Raw genomic sequence first — 22758 nt, forward strand, 5'->3', positions numbered from 1 at the left:
CGGGTGTACGCCCCCAAAAATGTGATTCACATTTAAAAATATATATATAGAAAAAAGAAAAAAGAAACGTCCCTTTTTCAGGACCCTGTCTTTCAAAGATAATTCGTAAAAACAGATCTTCATTGTATAGAGTTTAAACACTGTTTCCCATGCTTGTTCAATGAAACATTAAACAATTAATGAACATGCACGTGTGGAACGGTTGTTAAGACACTAACAGCTTACAGACGGTAGGCAATTAAGGTCAAACTTATGAAAATTTAGGACACTAAAGAGGCCTTTCTACTGACTCTGAAAAACACCAAAAGAAAGATGCCCACGGTCCTTGCTCATCTGCGTGAATGTGCCTTAGGCATGCTGCAAGGAGGCATGAGGATGTGGCCAGGGCAATAAATTGCAATGTACATACTGTGAGACGCCTAAGACAGCGCTACAGGGAGACAGGACGGACAGCTGATCGTCCTCGTATTGGCAGACCATGTAACAACACCTGCACAGGATCGGTACATCCGAACATCACACCGGTAGATACAGGATGGCAGCAAAAACTGTCTGAGTTACGCCAGGAACGCACAATCCCTCCATCAGTGCTCAGACTGTCCGCAATAGACCGAGAGAGGCTGAACTGAGGGCTTGTAGCCCTGTTGTAAGGCAGGTCCTCACCAGACATCACTGGGCACAAACCCACCGTCGCTGGACCCGACAGGACTGGCAAAAAGTGCTCTTCACTGAAGAGTTGCGGTTTTGTCTCACCAGGGGTGATGGTAGGATTCACGTTTATCGTCGAAGGAATGAGCGTTACACTGAGGCCTATACTCTGGAGCGGGATCGATTTGGCGGTGGAGGGTCCGTCATGGTCTGGGGCGGTGTGTCACAGCATCATCGGACTGAGCTTGTTGTCATTGCAGGCAATCTCAATGATGTGCATTACAGGGAAGACATCCTCCTCCCTTATGTGATACCCTTCCCTGCAGGCTCATCCTGACATTCAGCATGACAATGCCACCAGCCATACTGCTCGTTCTGTATGTGATTTCCTGCAAGACAGGAATGTCAGTGTTCTGCCATGGCCAGCAAAGAGCCCGGATCTCAATCCCATTGAGCACATCTGGGAACTTGCAGGTGCCTTGGTGGATGAGTGGGGTAACATCTCACAGCAAGAACGGGCAAATCTGTTGCAGTCCATGAGGAGGAGATGCACTGCAGTACTTAATGCAGCTGGTGGCCACACTAGATACTGACTGTTACTTTTGATTTTGACCCCCCCCCCCCCTCAGGGACACATTATTCCATTTATGTTAGACACATGTCTGTGGAACTTGTTCAGTTTATGTCTCAGTTGTTGAATCTTATGTTTATACAAATATTTACACATGTTAAGTTTGCTGAAAATAAACGCCGTTGACATTTCTGTTTTTTTGCTGAGTTCATATACACTACCATTCTGACTAACTTCTGAGTGAAGTTTCCTTGTTTTTGAAAGAAAAGCAATTTTTTTGTCCATTAAAATATCATCAAATTGATCAGAAATACAGTGCAGACATTGTTAATGGGTGCTCCTCAACACTGGGACTCCACAAGGGTGTGTTCTCAGCACTATCCTGTACTCCCTGTTCACCCATGACAGCATGGCCATGCACGCCTCCAACTCAATCATCAAGTTTGCAGACGACACTACAGTAGTAGGCTTGATTACCAACAACGACGAGACGGCCTACAGGAAGGAGGTGAGGGCCCTCGGAGTGTCGTGTCAGGAAAATAACCTGACACTCAATGTCAACAAAACAAAGGAAATGATCGTGGACTTCAGGAAACAGCAGAGGGAGCACCCCCCTATCCACATCGATGGGATAGTTGTGGAGAAGGTGGAAAGTTTTAAGTTTCTCGGCGTACACATCACGGACAAACTGAAATGGTCCACCCACACAGACAGCGTGGTGAAGAAAGCACAATAGCGCCTCTTCAACCTCAGGAGGCTGAAGAAATTTGGCTTGTCACCAAAAACACTAACAAACTTTTACAGATGCACAATCGAAAGCATCCTGTCGGGCTGTATCACCGTCTGGTACGGTAACTGCTCCGCCCACAACCGTAAGGCTCTCCAGAGGGTAGTGAGGTCTGCACAACGCATCACCGGGGGCAAACTACCTGCTCTCCAGGACAACTACACCACCCAATGTCACTCTAGCCACTTTAATAAGTAAAAATTGGATGTAATAAATGTATCACTAGTCACTTTAAACTATGCCACTTTATATAATGTTTACATACCCTACACTACTCATCTCATATGTATCTACTGTACTCTATACCATCTTGCCTATGCCATTCCGCCATTGCTCATCCATATATATTTTTATGTACATATTCTTATTCAGTCCTTTACACTTGTGTGTATAAGGTAGTTGTTGTGAAATTGTTAGATTACTTGTTAGATATTACTGCACGGTCAGAACTAGAAGCACAAGCATTTCTCTACACTCGCATTAACATCTGCTAACCATGTGTATGTGACAAATAAAATTAGATTGGATTTGAAATTACTATTGTAGCTGGAAACAGCAGATTTTTTATGGAATGTCTACATAGGCTTACATAGGCCCATTATCATAAACCATCACTCCTGTGTTCCAATGGCATGTTGTGTTAGCTAATCCAAGTTTAGTATATTACAAGGCTAATTGATCATTAGAAAACCCTTTTGCATTTATGTTAGCACAGCTGAAAACTGTTGTTCTGATTAAAGAAGCAATAAAACTGGCCTTCTTTATACTAGTTGAGTATCTGGTGCATCAGCATTTGTGGGTTCGATTACAGGCCCAAAATGTCCAGAAACAAAGTCCTTTCTTCTGAAACCCGTCAGTCTCTTCTTGTTCTGGGAAATGATGGCTATTCCATGCGAGATATTCAAAAGAAACTGAAGATCTCTTACAACGCTGTACACTACTCCCTTCACAGAACAGAGCAAACTGGCGCTAACCAGAATAAAAAGAGGAGTTGGAGGCCCCGGTGCACAACTGAGCAAGATCACAAGTACATTAGAGTGTCTAGCCTGAGAAACAGATGCCTTCAAGTCCTCAACTGGCAGCTTCATTAAATAGTACCCGCAAAACAGTTCCTCTGTCCAGTTTCCGTGTTCTTTTGCCCATCTTAATCTTTTATTTTTATTGGCCAGTCTGAGATATTGCTTTATCTTTGCAACTCTGCCTAGAAGACCAGCATCCCGGAGTCAACTCTTCACTGTTGACATTGAGACTGGTGTTTTGCGGGTACTATTTAATGGAGCTGCCACTCAAACTAGACACTAGACAAAAAATAATTCTTCACATTTTCAAATAGTCCACTTATATTTTACATTTTTCCAAAACTACATTTGGGTGAGGTTTTTTTCGCTGCCAAAAATTATATTTAACCATCTAGTGTTCAGCAAAATAACAACACAATGTCAAATACAGGTAGCCTTGTCAAATAATTAACATCCATTCACATGAACCGTTACTCTCTCGCAGGAATTCCACTAGCGGTCCATGTGTAGCCAAACGTAGCTGCTGCTCATGTTGGTATCTTTACTGATGGCGCAAAAGCCATGACAGGGAGACTGGTCTATCTTGGGGATGTTTTTTCTTGCCTGAATGATCTGAATCTAGGATTACAGGGACTCTCTGCAACTATATTCAATGTGCGGGACAAAGTTGAGGCTATGATTAAGAAGTTGGAGCTTTTCTCTGTCTGCATTAACAAGGACAACACCACAGGTATTTCTATTATTGTATGATTGGGATTATTGTACGATTCCCCACAGTCAAAACCACAAGGGGCTCCATATTCCTTGCACTCGCTACTGAAGGCTCAGGCTTGGGCTGTTATTATAGCCCAGGGTTGGGGGCCAATTCCATTTCAAATCAAAATGAGGATTTGTTTCTCATACTTGAGTTAGAATGTCTTTTCCTTTCCTGAATTGATTTAATAGAAATGTCAGTGGCCCAATAATTCTGTGAGGAAAGTATCATAACAAGATAGAGTAACAAACTCATTCAGCAGGCAGACTATACAGAAGTACAGTAGGGTGGGCGCGGAACAACCCTGTGTGTTTTATCTCTGTCTATTTTTAGAGATGGGTACACGCCTCAATATTACCCGAACCACAGAAAATAGGAACAAATGCCAAGTTTATATGTGAAATGCTACCTCTGTTTAACTCTCTGTGGTTTATTAAACACACACGCAAACACACACACACACACTATGTCATTATTGTGTAGAGACAGTACAAGACTAGTTTAATTGATTATCATTTGGTTTTCACCACATCAACAACAGCCCAAAATCTCAAGCCTGTGGCCCTCAGTCAGTGGATTGGATTTTGTCCTCTGTTTTATCGTCTTACAACAGTCTCCCCTGGTACAAATCCCCTATAATATGTTAGTCAGCTAATTAAAGAATGAAACACTGTATTCCTGTGGGAGAAAAGCATGCAAACCAAACACTGTTTTCACTAATTACATTTGTGGCTCGTTAGCGAGTCCAGCTAATATTTGTTATGTCAGATTAGGGCTGGTTGGGGTTAATCCAGGATCACTAGACTACATAACACTTTTTCATGTTCTTTCCATTCTAACGCATTTCTGCCTCGCTCATTACAACATGCGTGTAGAAGGCCTATTGTACAGTCCCTAGCTAGTAAACACATAACATGGTTACTCTTAAGACCCAGTGAACTTTAAATTGGGTTTGGGTTATTATCAAATCAAATTTTACACAAGGTGTAGACCTAAAAATAAAACATAATTAAAGAGCAGCAGTAACATAACAGTAGCGAGGCTATATACAGGGGGTACTATGTAATATGTGTATATATATGTGTAGGTAGAGTTAAATTGACCATGCATAGATAATAAACAGAGCGTAGCAGCAGTGTAAAAGAGGGGGTGGGGGGGAGTAGTCTGGGCAGCCTTTTAATTAGCTGTTCAGGAGTCTTATGGCTTGGGGTTAGAAGCTGTTAAGAAGCCTTTTGGACCTGGACTTAGTGCTCCGGTACCGCTTGATGTGTGGTAGCAGAGAGAACAGTCTATGAATAGGGTGGCTGGAGTCTTTGACAATTTTTAGGGCTTTCCTCTGACACCGCCTGGTATAGGGGTCCTGGATGGCAGGAAGCTTGGACCCAGTGGTGTACTGGGCCGTACGCACTAATCTCTGTACTGCCTTGCGGTCGGAGGTCAAGCAGTTGCCATACCAGGCAATGATGCAACCTTCTGGATGCTCTCGAGGGTGCAGCTGTAGAACTGCTACGGATCTGGGGACCCATGCCAAATCTTTTGAGGGGGAAAAGGCTTTGTCGAGCCCTCTTCACGACTCTCTTGGTGTGTTTGGACCATGATAGTTTGTTGGTGATGTGGACTCAAAGGAACTTGAAGTTCTCAACCTGCTCCACTACAGCCCTGTCGATGAGAATGGGGGCGTGCTCGTTCCTCCTTTTCCTGTAGTCCACAATCATCCCCTTTGTCTTGATCACGTTGAGGGATAGGTTGTTGTTCTGGCACCACCCGGCTAGGTCTCTGACTTTCTCCCTATAGGCTGTTTCGTCGTTGTCTGTGATCAGGCCTCCCACTGTTGTGTTGTCTGCAAACTTAATGATGGTGTTGGAGTCGTGCCTGGCCATGCAGTCATTGGTGAACAGGGAGTACAGGAGGGGACTGAGCACGCACCCCTGAGGGGCCACTGTGTTGAGGATCAGCGTGGCCAATATGTTGTTACCTACCCTTACCACCTGGGGACGGCCCGTCAGGAAGTCCAGGGTCCAGTTGCGGAGGGAGGTGTTTAGTTCCAGGGTCCTTAGCTTAGTGGTGAGCTTTGAGGGCACTATGGTGTTGAACGCTGAGCTGTAGTCAATTAGTAGCATCCTCACGTACAGTTGAAGTCGGAAGTTTACATACACTTAGGTTGGAGTCATTAAAACTTGTTTTTCAACCACTCCATACATTTCTTGTTAAACAAACTATAGTTTTGGCTAAGTCATTTAGGACATCTACTTTGTGCATGACACAAGTCATTTTTCCAACAATTGTTTACAGACTGATTATTTCACTTATAATTCACTGTATCACAATTCACTGTAACACAATTTTTATTTGAGCCATTTTAGAATAAGGCTGTAACGTAACAAAATGTGGTAAAGGGGTCTGAATACTTTCCAAATGCATTGTACATTCTTTGTGATGGTCAGTTGACTTGTTGGTTAACGGTGCCAGGTTGTTTGCTGCCCCTACCATAGGAGAGTAGGCTCATAAGGAAGGGTGGATGTTGAGTGCAGCGTAATCCAGAAAATTTTTGTGCGGATTTTTCACAAAACATGGAGAGACTCTTTTGTCTCTGAAGTAGCAGGTTTTGAATGCAGTCCGGGGCCCAGCTACCCAGTACAACTACCTCTGCCTCTCAGATTGGGGTGGGTGTGGAAAATAGACACACATACTCTCTATCACTATGTGTATGTGTCTGTCTTTCTTACTCGCCCCCTCTCTTTCTGTCTCTCCCCCCTCTCTTCCCCCCCCCTCCTCCCTCTCTCTCTCTCTCTCTCTCTCTCTCTCATCACCCCTCCCCTCCCAGTTCCTGAGGGATTTGTCACCGTTTTTCTGGCTGAATCACTTGCATGCCCTGAGGGATTGGTTAGGGCTCAAGACACTCACCTCTCACTCTTCCTGTGGTAACCCCTCCACTCAGCCCCTCGCCGTAAAACGGAACTGGTTGCGTGATCAGCCTCAGTGTGACTGGCAGGAGGTGGAGAGTTCAGCTAAAACCCTACACACTAGGTAAACCATTCAGTTTCCTTCCTTGATTACAGCTGTGAACAGACCCCAGACCCCAGACCTTCATATCTCTCTCTCTCTCTCTCTCTCCATTCCTCTCTCTCTGGTGATACCGCTCCACTCCTCTCTGGTGCTCCACACCTCTACTTCTCTCTCTCCATTCCTCCTCATCCTGGGTGGTAGGGCAGATGTGCTCCATGGGTTTTGCGCGATCCCTGGGCTTTGCCCTTCTGCCCCTGGCTGTGTGCTGTATCATGGCCAACATCCTGCTGTTCTTCCCCGGAGGAGAGATCCAATATGTCCAACAGGAGCGACTGTCCAGGCTGATCTGGTTCATGATGGGAATCGGAGGGGGAGGTGTGTTGGTGAGTGTTACTCCATTGTTACTACACAGGCTACAGGAGTATTATTGAGTTGACTGTTTATGGGTCAGATTTACAGGCTGTTCAGGGAATGAATGGTAGATTCAAATATAAATATAAAAATAACTTTCACGGTCAAAACAGTTGGTCTTGTAACAGTTAGTCTTGTGTATATACAGTGGGGCAAAAAAGTATTTAGTCAGCCACCAATTGTGCAAGTTCTCCCACTTAAAAAGATGAGAGAGGCCTGTAATTTTAATCATAGGCACACTTCAGCTATGACAGACAAAATGAGGATTTTTTATGAATTTATTTGCAAATTATGGTGGAAAATAAGTATTTGGTCAATAACAAAAGTTTATCTCAATACTTTGTTATATACCCTTTGTTGGTAATGACAGAGGTCAAACGTTTTCTGTAAGTCTTCACAAGGTTTTCACACACTGTTGCTGGTATTTTGGCCCATTCCTCCATGCAGATCTCCTCTAGAGCAGTGATGTTTTGGGGCTGTTGCTGGGCAACACGGACTTTCAACTCCCTCCAAAGATTTTCTATGGGGTTGAGATCTGGAGAATGGCTAGGCCACTCCAGGACCTTGAAATGCTTCTTACGAAGCCACTCCTTCGTTGCCCGGGCGGTGTGTTTGGGATCATTGTCATGCTGAAAGACCCAGCCACGTTTCATCTTCAATGCCCTTGCTGATGGAAGGAGGTTTTCACTCAAAATCTCACGATACATGGCCCCATTCATTCTTTCCTTTACACGGATCAGTCGTCCTGGTCCCTTTGCAGAAAAACAGCCCCAAAGCATGATGTTTCCACCCCCATGCTTCACAGTAGGTATGGTGTTCTTTGGATGCAACTCAGCATTCTTTGTCCTCCAAACACAACGAGTTGAGTTTTTACCAAGAAGTTCTATTTTGGTTTCATCTGACCATATGACATTCTCCCAATCTTCTTCTGGATCATCTAAATGCTCTCTAGCAAACTTCAGACGGGCCTGGACATGTACTGGCTTAAGCAGGGGGACACGTCTGGCACTGCAGGATTTGAGTCCCTGGCGGCGTAGTGTGTTACTGATGGTAGGCTTTGTTACTTTGGTCCCAGCTCTCTGCAGGTCATTGACTAGGTCCCCCCGTGTGGTTCTGGGATTTTTGCTCACCGTTCTTGTGATTATTTTGACCCCACGGGGTGAGATCTTGCGTGGTGCCCCAGATCGAGGGAGATTATCAGTGGTCTTGTATGTCTTCCATTTCCTAATAATTGCTCCCACAGTTGATTTCTTCAAACCAAGCTGCTTACCTATTGCAGATTCTGTCTTCCCAGCCTGGTGCAGGTCTACAATTTTGTTTCTGGTGTCCTTTGACAGCTCTTTGGTCTTGGCCATAGTGGAGTTTGGAGTGTGACTGTTTGAGGTTGTGGACAGGTGTCTTTTATACTGATAACAAGTTCAAACAGGTGCCATTAATACAGGTAACGAGTGGAGGACAGAGGAGCCTCCTAAAGAAGAAGTTACAGGTCTGTGAGAGCTAGAAATCTTGCTTGTTTGTAGGTGACCAAATACTTATTTTCCACCATAATCTGCAAATAAATTCATTAAAAATCCTACAATGTGATTTTCTGGATTTTTTTTCTAATTTTGTCTGTCATAGTTGAAGTGTACCTATGATGAAAATTACAGGCCTCTCTCATCTTTTTAAGTGGGAGAACCTGCACAATTGGTGGCTGACTAAATACTTTTTTGCCCCACTGTATATTATTTTGGTCTTGTATTTCCTTTCTGATAATATCAGGTGGTAATCTGACACAATGCATTTATCTTGTGCTGTTGTAAGAGGGCAGTTTGAGTGTGTGGCTAATCTGTATCCTGTATGTGTGTGTTTACCTTTCTGACAATGGGGACTTGCCTCATGGCTGTTTTCCTTACTGTGGAGATACTACAGGAGACAAAGGAAAACGGTTGTCAGCTCTTCCTCCGACAAGCTACCCCAGGAGTTGTATTTTCTTATTTGGAGGATTTGTCCAGAAACCCAGTCTAGGAATTAGCCACCATTTTATAAAACTGCTCTATAGACCATATGTTTGTGATTAGGGATGGCTGTATAGTACAGTGCTACAACCACAGAGCTCTTGATTGATTGAATTTATTAGATAATTAGATGTTGCAGGCTGCTCCAGCCGGAGACAACATCGCATACACAAAACAATTATTGAAGATAAAAACACGATAGAGCCTGTAGGCTTATTGAGATGCACTCAATGTAATTCAAATCAACACATAGCCGTCTTGAGGATATTGTTTTATATAGAGGGTATACACTGAAATATCATACTGTGACAGACCCTGAGGTCTCCCGAATTGTGTGTCTCTGTAGATGTTTTTGCCTGCTGGAGTGTTCATCAGCCTGGGGAAGTGTACAGGCTGCTGTTGGAATGAAAGCTTCATGGTGAGGACTGATGCTTTGGTTACTTATTGTGATTTCAGCCAGTGAGTCTATTACTGTGCAAAAAGCAAAGGTGACAGGTCAGCCTTGATGTGTTCTTCAGCTCAGGTTTTTTTTTGTTTTGTTGTAAACCGTCAAAGTAGGTTAGTGGATGTTATTTGGTTTGTTACACAAGGCTTTGATCCTATTAATAAAAGTACAGATGGTACAAAGGACTATTCTAACACTGTGAGGGACTATGCTAAGCTAATGCTATTAGGCTCATGAAAGGTAAGCTATGCCTAGCTAATCATACAAAGGGGCCATTGTAACACTATTAGGGGGTACACTATGTGAAGGATATGTGAAGGAGGCTTCACCATCAGGGAGTACAAAGCGTCTGGGTCAGGGAGAGGAGCTGAACCTTATCTGTGTATAAACTGGTTTGTAACAGTGATAAGCCAACATTTCTCCTCATACAACCACACACTACTCCCAAGGGGATTGTTATGCAGTTGAACCGTGTGTGTGTGTGTATATATTTATATACTAATGTACAGTTTGTGTATTATATAGATGTGTGGGTCAGTAATGGCAGCTCTAGTGGGTCTGGCCGGCTCGGGATACTGTTTCATCATCTCAGCCATGGCCATGTTGGAGGGACCTCAGTGCTTCACTGCTCTGGGATGGTCTTATCCCTTCGCCAATGAGGGAGGAAGGTTAGGTTTACCCTCTTCACACAGGAAATGTGAATTATTCTGGAAATATTCTAGCTATGTAGGTTTCTTTTAGGTGCCAAAATGCATTGGAAACAAATCCTCTGTGAGTGTGTGTGTCTGTGTTGTTCTGTTTTTGATTTGGAGTTAATTTTCTGTTGTGTGTCCACTTCCTATTGTGTGTGTGTGTGTGTGTGTGTGTTATGAAATGACATCCTGTCGAGTGAGTCACAGCTTCTTAACTCTAATTAATATCAAACTGCAATACAGACTGTAATATACACAACTTTAATTTCTGTGTCTGTCCACAGGTACCTAATGGAGAAGGACACGTGGTCTAAGTGCCTGCAGCCTGTCAGCATTGTAGAGTGGAACGTGACCCTGATGTCCATCCTGCTGGGCCTCAGTGGGCTGGAGTTCATCATATGTGTCCTGCAGGTCATCAATGGGCTGGTGACAGCTGTCTGCAGACCCTGCTGCTACAAGCAGGACTACACCCTCAATGCCTAAACACACACATAGATGAGAGACACACACACACACACACAGACACCTGCACACACAAACAAAATTTGACACACACAAATGTAAAGTATACATACACACGCATGCATATAACATAAGATTGATGTGCATACACATGATATGACACATGCACACACATACGATACACGCCAGGAGCGTGTACAATGCCATCCGTTTAACATTGCTTTCCAAACACTCCTGGGGGTGCATCTTAATAGTCCAACTTCCTCTCCTTGTATCCTACATAGTCCCTGGGCCAGTTTCTAATCAGAAAGTGTGATTAATAAGCGAATGCTGTCTTATCCCTGTATGAGGGAGAGATACCTGTCTGAATGTTCAGTTAATTTATAGTATTAATTTCAAAGCACTGTATTAGAAATACACTGAATGAATGTGTGTATAATACAGACCAGAACTGTAGTATTTTTTTTATGTTTGATGTCTTAAGTCTACATTTTACTAAAAAATACAAAAGTATATATTTTTGTATGAAAGTTTTGTCTTTTGTATTACTGTTTTCATTGTCTGAAAATTGTTGTCTCGCAGATGCTAAATTGTTAAGGCCGTTTTATATATTTAGTGCATTTGTCATATATTTTAGTGTTTGTGCTGCCTTAAATAAATACGTATTTTCCATTTGAATTGTTCTGATTAGAATTTTTTTGTAAACATGATACATTTGTCAACGCTGTATACTTTGATACTTATTTGAGTAAGGATTAGACGGGTTGGTTGGTGAGCAACAAAACTGACACGTGCGCAACTACGGGGCAAAACAAACAGGGTTGGCTTAGATTGTTGAAAACATGTCAATTATATTATGTCTCTAATGTTTATTGAAAATCTAAATATACTGAACAAAAATAAAAACGCAACATGTAAAGTGTTGGTCCCATGTTTCATGAGCTGAAATAAAAGATCCCAGAAATGTTCCATATGCACAAAAAGCTTATTTCTCTCAGATTTTGTGCACAAATTTGTTTTCATCCATGTTAATCAGCATTTCTCCTTTCCCAAGACAATCCATCCACCGGACACGTGTGGCACATCAAGAAGATAATTAAACAGCCCGATCATTACACAGGTGCACCTTGTGCTTGGGACAATAAAATGCCACTCTAAATTGTGCAGTTTTGTTACACAACACAATGCCAGAGATGTCTCAATGTTTTAGGGAGAGTGCAATTGGCATGCTGACTGCAGAAATGTCCACCAGAGCTGTTGCCAGAGAACTGAATGTTAATTCAACATCGTTTTAGAGAATTTGACAGTAAGTCCAATTGGCCTCACAATCGCAGTCCAGGTGTAACGAGGCCAGCCCAGGACCTCCACATCCGGCTTCTTCACCTGCGGGATTGGCTAAGACCAGCCACCCAGACAGCTGATGAAACTGGGTTTGCACAACCAAAAGAATTCTGCACAAACTGTCAGAAACGTCTCAGGGAAGCTCTTCTGCTTGCTCGTCGTCCTCTCCAGGGTCTTGACCTGACTGCAGTTCGGTGTTGTAACCAACTTCAGTGGGCAAATGCTCACCTTCGATGGCCCCTGGCACGTTTGAGAATTGCTCTTCACAGATGAATCCTGGTTCCAACTGTACCGGGCAGTTGGCAAACTGCGTGTTTGGTGTTGAGTGGTTTGCTAATAATGTTTTGAACAGTGTGCCTCATGGTGACGGTTTGGTTATGGTATGGGCAGTCATAACATTGACAATGAACACAATTGTATTTTATCAATGGAAATTTGAATGCACCGAGATACCGTGACGAGATCCTGAGGCCCATTATCATGCCATTCATCCACTGCCATCGCCTCATGTTTCAGCATGATAACCGTATGTCGCAAGGATCTGTACACAATTCCTGGAAGATGAAAATGTCCCAGTTCTTCCATGGCCTGCATACTCACCAGACATGTTACCCATTGAGTATGTTTAGCATGCTCTGGATCAATGTGTACGACACATGTTCCAGTTCCTGCCAATATCCAGCAACTTCGCACAGCCATTGAAGAGGAGTGGGATAACATTGGCCATTGGTGTCAGAAATAAAGCTTCCTTTGTGGATAACAAAGGGTAGAATGATGTACACTGTGGCGTGTGTGTGTGTATGTGTATGTGCGTGCGTGACTTTATCCCCATGTCAGAGGTCTGTGTGTGGGGGTCTCACTTTGTGTTTGCATGAAAGGCAATGAGGTCACACTTCCCGTCTGTGATTGGCTGTGTGAACCCATCAGCCCAGTATCTATAGGCTGCGTGTCTGTCCAAAAGTTTCCTGACTGACTGTGCCAAAATGGGAGCTCTCCAGCGATCCTGTTCCTTCTACTGGGGTGTGCCACTACTGTGTCCTGTATCACACAGGAATATTTCATTGGAATTAAGGAGATCCAGTGGGATTATGGTCCAGCTGGGGAAAACAATCCTCATCAAAACGCTGAAGGAAGATGAGTGAGTAATTAAGTACAGCTCTAATTTACCTGTCATGTTTTGGGAATTTATAACATGAATGTGTAAGGAATTAGCTGAACACAGTATTGCCCGTGTAGTCCAGCAGATAGATAAATAATTGTGCATTTTATGATTTTTTTTTAATGAAAAATTACATTTTAATTAGTCGCTAATGTGGCTATTATACAGAACTACACATCTTGTCACAAGCTTTGACGTCATCCCTCAAGGCACATTTCTACATGCAAACTCATCGACAAGTAGCAAGTAACATAGCAAGTAGATGTTATAGCCTTTTTAGTTTGTGTAAATAATTGATATTGTGTATTTCTCGTGTGCATTCTTGTTTAGCATTTTTCAAATGACCTAGCATTTTTTTTATTACCCCTTGACCATTGTAGCGAACCTCAGGTCTCTCCGTCGATCAGAAGCAAGGAAGGTTCTGTGCTATGCATTTTATTGTTTTCCGAGAGGCTTACAGAGGCCATTTTTGATTAGGTCAAAGGTCTGTGGTTAGCTAGGTGCTTATGAAAATGTGTTAGATAACCACCAACTGTAGTTAAGTATACAACACACGTTACCTTCCTTACAAGTAAAAAGAAAACCAGCATAGGCTAGCATAATGACTGTTGTGACCTTTTTATTGACAAGTTCAGTGAGCTAGTCAGCTACTTTTTCACGTGGTGACATGCTAGTTAGCGTTAGCCCACCAAATCAAATCAAAGTTTATTTGTCACGTGCACTGAATACAACAGGTGTAGTAGACCTTACAGTGAAATGCTTACTTACAGGCTCTAACCAATAGTGCAAAAAAGGTATTAGGTGAACAATAAGTAGAGAAATAAAAACAACAGTAAAAAGACAGTGAAAAATAAAAGTAGGAGGCTACATGCAGACACCGGTTAGTCGGGCTGATTGAAGTAGTATGTACATGTAGATATGGTTAAAGTGACGGTGCAAATATGATGAACAGAGAGTAGCGGTAGTGTAAAAGAGGGGTTGGTGGGGGACGGGACCCTGTGGATGGACAAGTCAGTAACTTTTGAAATGTGATACAACAACGAATTTGTAGATTTATCTGCGCATTATGTTCGTCGTGTTTGCGTATGGTTCTCATGACTTAAGATTGGGTGTTGAGGGACCACTTGTTACATTGTCCAAGGTGTGTTTGTGTTCTGATAAACAATACGTTTTCTGTTCAGGTAAAGATGGTATTACAGTGTTGAAAAAGAACTACCACTGACTAAATGCCTCTTTGTTTTCCAGTCCAACAGAAGTGCATCCCTCAGACCATTTTGGGGCATTGACATCCTGTGCCAGTGTGAACAGAGCGCGAGTGTTCAGTTGTGGAGGCTACAGCTTGTGGGTGGACAGGTCAGTAACTCATCAAATATGATACAATATGGTGTAAAACATAGGATTTGTAGATACTTCGAAATTGAGACTTTATGTCCCCTTTTACCCATGTTTTAGACATCAGGCGCACCCCACGAGAAGCAGTGCATGATCAACACCACCCTCAGCAAGGAGATCTGCTCTCTCACCCTCTCACTCTGGGGGTAAGACATCATTTAAACATCACAGATATAAATTCCCACTGTGCCCGTGATAAAATGCCATGTGAATTGTGTTAATTGAAACTGAGGAGTGTTAATGAAACCGAGGAGATGCACTCAGACCAGCTTTTGTGATTGAACTTACGTTTAACTACATTACTTTAGTTGGCTGCTTTGAGCAAAACTTGAATGGAATATAATCTATTCTAGGAGCCTATTGTTTGTGTGTGAGGAGGGTCTTCACGGAGGCTGTAAGACCCTCCCTCCTTGATATAGAAATCCTTCGACTTCACTGCCTCTTCAATGGTAAGATCCCTTGCACCATAGGGACACTAGACCTCCACCACTGCTGTTAGTGCCCACCAGACCATCCAGTATGTCACCCAGGATCCCTGACCCAAAGCCCTGACTCCTGCACATCTATCCCTGTAGCCATTTGAATGCTTTGATGCCCTCTGCTTAGTTATGTGCCCCACTTTACAGACAACACCCGATCCAACGACTGTGATTTGAGGACCATTTTTAGCAACGACGGAGTAACCACTGCTCCACAATTGCTGGCCATCAACCTCCCTCTCCTCATCAAATCAAAATCAAATCAAACTTTATTTGACACATGTGCCGAATACAACAAGTGTAGACTTCACCGTGAAATGCTTAATTACAAGCCCTTAACCAACAGTGCAGTTCAAGAAGAAGAAAATACTTACCAAGTAGGCTCAAATAAAAAGCAATTATAAAAAGTAACACAATAAGAATAACAATAACGAGGCTATATACAGGGGGCACCGGTACCGAGTCAGTGTGCGAGGATACAGGCTAGTTGAGGTAATCTGTACATGTAGGTGGGGGCGAAGTGACTATGCATAGGTAAAAAACAAAACAGTGAGTAGCAGCAGTGTACAAAAGAGTGGGGGGGTGTCAATGTAAATTGTCCGGTGGCGATTTTTATGAATTGGCTTGTGGGTAGAAGCTGTTGAGGAGCCTTTTGGTCCTAGACTTGGCGCTCCGGTACCGCTTGCCGTGCGGTAGCAGAGAAAACAGTCTTGGGTGACTGGACTGGAGTCTCTGACAATTTTATGGGCTTTCCTCTGACACCGCCTATTATATAGGTCCTGGATGGCAGGAAGCTTGGCCCCAGTGATGTATTGGGCCGTTCGCACTACCCTCTGTAGCGCCTTATGGTCAGATGTCGAGCAGTTGTCATACCAGGCGGTGATGCAGCCGGTCAGGATGCTCTCGATGGTGCAGCTGTAGAACCTTTTGAGGTTCTGGGGACCCATGCCAAATCTTTTCAGTCTCCTGAGGGGGAAAAGGTTTTGTCGTGCCCTCTTCACGACTGTCTTGGCATGTTTGGACCATGATAGTTTGTTGGTGATGTTGAAACTGTCGACCAGCTCCACTACAGCCCCGTCAATGTTAATGGGGGCCTGTTCGGCCCGCCTTTTCCTGTAGTCCACAATCAGCTCCTTTGTTTTGCTCACATTGAGGGAGAGGTTGTTGTCCTGGCACCACGCTGCCAGTTCTCTGACCTTCTCCCTATAGGCCCTTGTGTCGTCAGCAAACTTAATGATGGTGTTCGAGTCGTGTTTGGCCACGCAGTCGTGGGTGAACAGAAAATACAGGAGGGGGCTTCCTCAATGCCATTGCATGAATCCTGGAACACATTCCAGTCTGTGCTAGCAAAACAGTTCTGTAGTGTAGCATCCATGTCATCTGACCACTTCAATATTGAGCGAGTCACTGGTACTTCCTGCTTTAATCTTTGCTTGTAAGCAGGAATCAGGAGGATAGAAATATGGTCATATTTGCGAAATAAAGGGCGGTGGAGAGCTTTGTATGCATCTCTGTGTGTGGAGTAAAGGTGGTCTAGGATTTTGTTTCCCTGGTTACACATGTGACATGCTGGTAAAACTGATTTAAGTTTGCCTGCATTAAAGTCCCCGGACACTAGGAACGCGGCTTCTAGGTGAGAATTTTATTCTTTGCTCATGGCCACGTCTCGGCGACATGGTGTGCCAGTTAGGGTTGGTGCGCTGTCCAACTGTTGCCTGCAGTATAGCCTCCTGCTGATCCACCAACAGCGCCATGCCAGTGAGGATGTCTGCATGTCTCAGGTGCCCTTGTTTTTTAACAGTGTCCGTGGCAGCCCGGGATGACAGGGAGGGTAGTAGCTGTTCTGGCTCAGGTTCAAGGAAACATGCCATTCCACTGAACCTGCCCCGGTTCCTTAAAACTTTTTGGGATAGGGGGCAGCATTTTCACTTTGGATGAATTGCGTGCCCATAGTGAACTGCCTCCTACTCTGTCCCAGATGCTAATATATTATTATTACTATTGGATATAAAACACTCTGAAGTTTCTAAAACTGTTTGAATTATGTCTGTGAGTATAACAGAACTCATATGGCAGGCAAACCTCCAAACAGGAAGTGGAAATTCTGGGGCTGGTTGATTTTCAACTCATCGCCTATTCACTTCCCAGAAAGATATGGATCTGTTCGCACTTCCTACACCTTCCACTAGATGTCAACAGTCAGTAGAACGTGGAATGAAGCCTCTAGTGTGATGTGGGGCCGGATGGCAGCTATTTGGGTCAGTGGTCTTGCAGAATGCCAGTTCATGGTCAGGCGCATTCCTCATGATATCGCCATGCATTCCATTACTCTGTAGACAAAAACGAATGCTCCGGTTGGAACGTTATTGGATATATATGATAACAACATCCTGAAGATTGATTCTCTACTTAATTTGACCAGTTTATTCGACCTGGAATATACCTTTTTAAAGTTTTTGTCCGAGTTCGCCTGGACTGGCGCCAGCGTTTTGGAAATGTGAACTAAACGTGCTAGCAAAAGTAGCTAATTGGACACTAGTAATGGACATTATCGAACAAAACAACGATTTATTGCGGAACTAGGATTCCTGGCACTGCATTCTGATGAAAGATCATCAAAGATAGGGGAATATTTATGATGTAATTTCATATTTCTATTGACTCCAACATGGCGGAGAAATGTTGTGTACTTCTGAGCGCCGTCTCAGATTATTGCATGGTACTCTCATTAAGCTGGTTGAGAGAATGTCAAGAGTGTGCAAATCTGTCATCAAGGCAATGTGTGGCTGCAAAGTGTGGAATCTCAAATTTAAAATATATTTTGATTTGTTTAACACTTTTTTGGTTACTACATGACTCCATATGTGTTATTTCATAGTGCTGATGTCTTCACTATTATTCTACAATGTAGCAGTTAGTAAAAATAAAGAAAAAAACATTGAATGAGTGGTGCATCCAAACTTTTGACTGGTACTCTACATGTTTAAGCATCTAAACTCAGCAAAAAAATAAATGTTCTCTCACTGTCAACTGCATTTATTTAACATGTGTAAATATTTGTATGAACATAACAAGATTCTACAACTGAGACATAAACTGAACAAGTTCCACACATGTGACTAACAGAAATGGAATAATGTGTCCCTGAACAAGGAAAGGGGGGGCAAAATCAAAAGTAACAGTCAGTTTCTGGGGAGGCCACCAGCTGCATTAAGTACTGCAGTGCATCTCCTCCTCATGGACTGCACCAGACATTTCTGGGGGGGAATGTCCCTAGCCCTCACCCTCCGATCCAACAGGTCCCAGACGTGCTCAATGGGATTGAGATCCGGGCTCTTCGCTGGCCATGGCAGAACACTGACATTCCTGTCTTGCAGGGAATCATGCACAGAACGAGCAGTATGGCTGGTGGCATTGTCATGCTGGAGGGTCATGTCAGGATGAGCCTACAGGAAGGGTACCGCATGAGGGAGGAGGATGTCTTCCCTGTAACGCATAGCATTGTGGTGTGGGGGCTGTGCTTTGGCAAAGTGGGTGGGGTTATATCCTTCCTGTTTGGCCCTATCCGGAGGTGTCCTCGGATGGGGCCACAGTGTCTCCTGACCCCTCCTGTCTCAGCCTCCAGTATTTATGCTGCAGTAGTTTATGTGTCGGGGGGCTAGGGTCAGTTTGTTATATCTGGAGTACTTCTCCTGTCCTATTCGGTGTCCTGTGTGAATCTAAGTGTGCATTCTCTAATTCTCTCCTTCTCTCTTTCTTTCTCTCTCTCGGAGGACCTGAGCCCTAGGACCATGCCCCAGGACTACCTGACATGATGACTTCTTGCTGTCCCCAGTCCACCTGACCGTGCTGCTGCTCCAGTTTCAACTGTTCTGCCTTATTATTATTCGACCATGCTGGTCATTTATGAACATCTTGGCCATGTTCTGTTATAATCTCCACCCGGCACAGCCAGAAGAGGACTGGCCACCCCACATATGCTCTCTCTAATTCTCTCTTTCTTTCTCTCTCTCGGAAGAGCTGAGCCCTAGGACCATGCCCCAGGACTACCTGACATGATGACTCCTTGCTGTCCCCAGTCCACCTGACCGTGCTGCTGCTCCAGTTTCAACTGTTCTGCCTTATTATTATTCGACCATGCTGGTCATTTATGAACATTTGAACATCTTGGCCATGTTCTGTTATAATCTCCACCCGGCACAGCCAGAAGAGGACTGGCCACCCCACATAGCCTGGTTCCCCTCTAGGTTTCTTCCTAGGTTTTGGCCTTTCTAGGGAGTTTTTCCTAGCCACCGTGCTTCTACACCTGCATTGCTTGCTGTTTGAGGTTTTAGGCTGGGTTTCTGTACAGCACTTTGAGATATCAGCTGATGTACGAAGGTCTATATAAATAAATCAATTTGATTTGATTTAAATAATTGAGATTGCCTGCAATGACAACAAGCTCAGTCCGATGATGCTGTGACACACCGCCCCAGACCATGACGGAACCTTCACCTCCAAATCGATCCGCTCCAGAGTAAAGGCCTCAGTGTAACGCTCATTCCTTCGACGATAAATGCAAATCCAACCATCACCCCTGGTGAGACAAAAACGCAACTCGTCAGTGAAGAGCACTTTGTGCCAGTCCTGTCTGGTCCAGCAACGGTGGGTTTGTGCCCATAGGCAACGTTGTTGCCAGTGATGTCTGGTGAGGACCTGCCTTCCAACAGGCCTACAAGCCCTCAGTCCAGCCTCTCTCAGCCTATTGCGGACAGTCTGAGCACTGATGGAGGGATTGTGCGTTCCTGGTGTAACTCGGGCAGTTGTTGTTGCCATCCTGTACCTGTCCCGCAGGTGTGATGTTCAGATGTACCGATCCTGTGCAGGTGTTGTTACACGTGGTCTGCCACTGCGAGGACGATCAGCTGTCTGGCCTGTCTCCCTGTAGCGCTGTCTTAGGCGTCTCACAGTAACGGACATTGTAATTCATTGCCCTGGGCACATCTGCAGTCCTCATGCCTCCTTGCAGTATGCCTAAGGCACGTTCATGAAGATGAGCAGGGATATTGGGCATCTTTTCTTGTGTTTTTCAGAGTCAGTAGAAAGGCCTCTTTAGTGTCCTATGTTTCCATAACTGTGACCTTAATTGCCTACCGTCTGAGAGCTGTTAGTATCTTAACGACCGTTCCACAGGTGCATGTTCATGAATTGTTAATGGTTCATTTGAACAAGCATGGGAAACAGTGTTTAAACCCTTTAGCATGAAGATCTGTGAATTATCTTTGAAAGACAGGGTCCTGAAAAAGGGACGTTTCTTTTTTTTCTGAGTTTATATAGGCCTTAAAGTGGTTGAAAAAGTATCCAATTGTCATACTTGCGTAAAAGTAAAGATACCTCAATAGAAAATTATTCAAGTAAAAGTGAGTCACCCAGTAAAATAGTAATTGAGTAAAAGTCTAAAAGTGATTGCTTTTAAATGTACTTAAGTATCAAAAGTAAATGTAATTGTTCAAATATACTTAAGTATCAAAAGTAAAAGTATACATTTAAAATTCCTTATATTGGGCCATTTTCTTGGTTTTATTTTATTTACGGGTAGCGAGGGACACTAGCGAGCCCACCAGATCAGAGGCAGTAGGGATGACCAGGGATGTTCTCTTGATAAGTGCACAAATTCAACCATTTTCCTGTCCTGCTAAGCATTTAAAATATAACGAGTACTTTTTGTTGTTGGGTAAAATTCATGGAGTAAAAAGTACATTATTTTCTTTAGGAATGTAGTATAGCAAAAGTAAGTTGTCAAAAATATAAATAGTAATGTACAGATATCCAAAAAAACGACTTAAGTAAAAATACTTTAAAGTACTTCTTAAGAACTTTACACCACTGAGGCCTTATAAAGTGTTTATGAAGGCTTCATTATAGCCTTGTATGACGATCCTGATCTCGGGAGCTGTGGGATCAGATAAAGTCTCTGTCTCTGCTGCAGGCATCAGCGGACAGCTGTTTGGGAACCTGCAGGTTCTGAACATGGTGGTGGGGGACAGGGTGTACTGGTACCTGAAGGGGATGGGCAATGAGGTGGACATCCACACTGCCTACTTCCATGGACGCATTGACCAGGGCAGTAATTAAGTGGTAACACTCCCGGCACTTATCGAATACAAATCTCCCCACTGGAGACCAGGGTTCAATCTCTGCAGTCACAGTTTCTCCCACCTGCCTGTATACTCTTCTGATTTCTATACGGTCTCAATGAATAAAAGGTAAGGTCCTATATGTGACAAGTTTAAAAAAAATAATTAGGTGAGGTAAACCTTTCCTGAAATATGCATGATATGCCTTATATACGTTTTCTTCAAGCTGGTTACTTACCTGTTTTTTAAAATATATAAAATAAAATAAAACTTAGGGTCACATATAGGACCTTACCTTTTGTTCATTGAGACCTTTTAGTCATTGGGACCCACAGGGTGTGCAGACTTTTATTCTAGCCCAGGAATAACACATCTGAATCTGACTTTCTCTCATCCGGTGTTCCCCAGCTTAGTGGAAGGTCCTACCGGACAGTCATGTTTCACCTATCCTCAGCCACCTTCCAGACGGTGAAGATGAAGCCTCAGTACCCTGGCTTCTGGTTCCTGCACTTCCACATCATGGCTGGTATGGAGACCATCTACACCACCATTGAGAAAGGTGAGGAGTGTGTGTGAGTTCACTATGTGAAGAGCGGTGTTACCTTAGCGTGTGTGTGTCTGTTTATTTAATCATTTTGCTGTTACTCCTACTTGTGAATGCTCATACAACTAACCTCTCTGTGTGTTTTTGTGTCTTCAGTATAAAGTTAATTTTTTGGATGAACGCGGTGCAAAACTTCATTAAAACACAGAAACAGTTAATAAAGCTATTTACATCTCTTCAGTAATTATATAATGACCTCGTATTCCACACAAGGAGCACAGTGACTACTGACCACAAACTGAACACATTAATGCACTAAACGGATTTAATACAGGAGTGATAAGTATAATCTTTTGTCATTATCTGTTGTCTAGTAGTCTTTTTAATAGCTAGGACCATCTACTTTTAAACCTCTTAAGCTGAAAGTCCCCGATAAATCAAGCAGTAGAATAACTTCTTTTTTTTAAGTGTATGTTTACTTTACTTATTTTATTTATTTCAAGAAGACAGCCATCCAAACTGTTTTAGGACCATGTAAAGGATCTCTGTAGAATAAGCTTGTATTTGCCTCCCTCTGGTGGTCGGCTTTATATCATATCAATTTATATCACAACACTGCAACCTCAAATTCAAATCAAATTTTATTGGTCACACACACATGGTTAGCAGATGTTTATGCGAGTGTAGCGAGATGCTTGTGCTTCTAGTTCCGACCGTGCAGTAATATCTAACAAGTAATCTAACAATTAAACAACTAACTTATATACACACACAAGTGTAAAGGATTGAATAAGAATATGTACATAGAAATATATGGATGAGCGATGGCCGAACGGCATAGGCAAGATGCAGTAGATGGTATAGAGTACAGTATATACATATTAGATGAGTAATGTAGGGTATGTAAACATTATATAAAGTGGCATAGTTTA

General features: G+C 43.3%; 1 protein-coding gene and 1 long non-coding RNA gene across 3 annotated transcripts; both read left to right on the forward strand.

Annotated features, from left to right (window-relative positions):
- Nucleotides 1-6620: 6620 nt before the first annotated feature.
- Nucleotides 6621-11470, forward strand: LOC115145284 (transmembrane 4 L6 family member 1-like). 2 transcript variants are annotated; one of them, XM_029686732.2, is made up of 5 exons: nt 6621-6806; nt 6987-7168; nt 9540-9611; nt 10164-10306; nt 10615-11470. In XM_029686732.2, the coding sequence occupies exons 2-5, from the start codon at nt 6992-6994 to the stop codon at nt 10811-10813; spliced, it is 591 nt and encodes a 196-aa protein (XP_029542592.1). In that variant the 5' UTR covers nt 6621-6806; nt 6987-6991; the 3' UTR covers nt 10814-11470. The 2 variants fall into 2 exon arrangements, with proteins under 2 accessions (XP_029542592.1, XP_029542593.1); XM_029686733.2 differs by having other exon boundaries at nt 6622-6806; nt 6992-7168.
- A 1662-nt stretch (nt 11471-13132) lies between these two features.
- On the forward strand, nt 13133-22113 carry LOC115145522 (uncharacterized). Its single transcript, XR_003865978.2, has 4 exons — nt 13133-13271; nt 14538-14645; nt 14745-14830; nt 21135-22113. It is a non-coding gene; the product is annotated as an uncharacterized LOC115145522 (long non-coding RNA).
- The last annotated feature ends 645 nt before the right edge of the window (nt 22114-22758 follow it).

This window comes from Oncorhynchus nerka, linkage group LG17 (genome assembly GCF_034236695.1).
Source record: "Oncorhynchus nerka isolate Pitt River linkage group LG17, Oner_Uvic_2.0, whole genome shotgun sequence".
NCBI lineage: Eukaryota > Metazoa > Chordata > Actinopteri > Salmoniformes > Salmonidae > Oncorhynchus > Oncorhynchus nerka.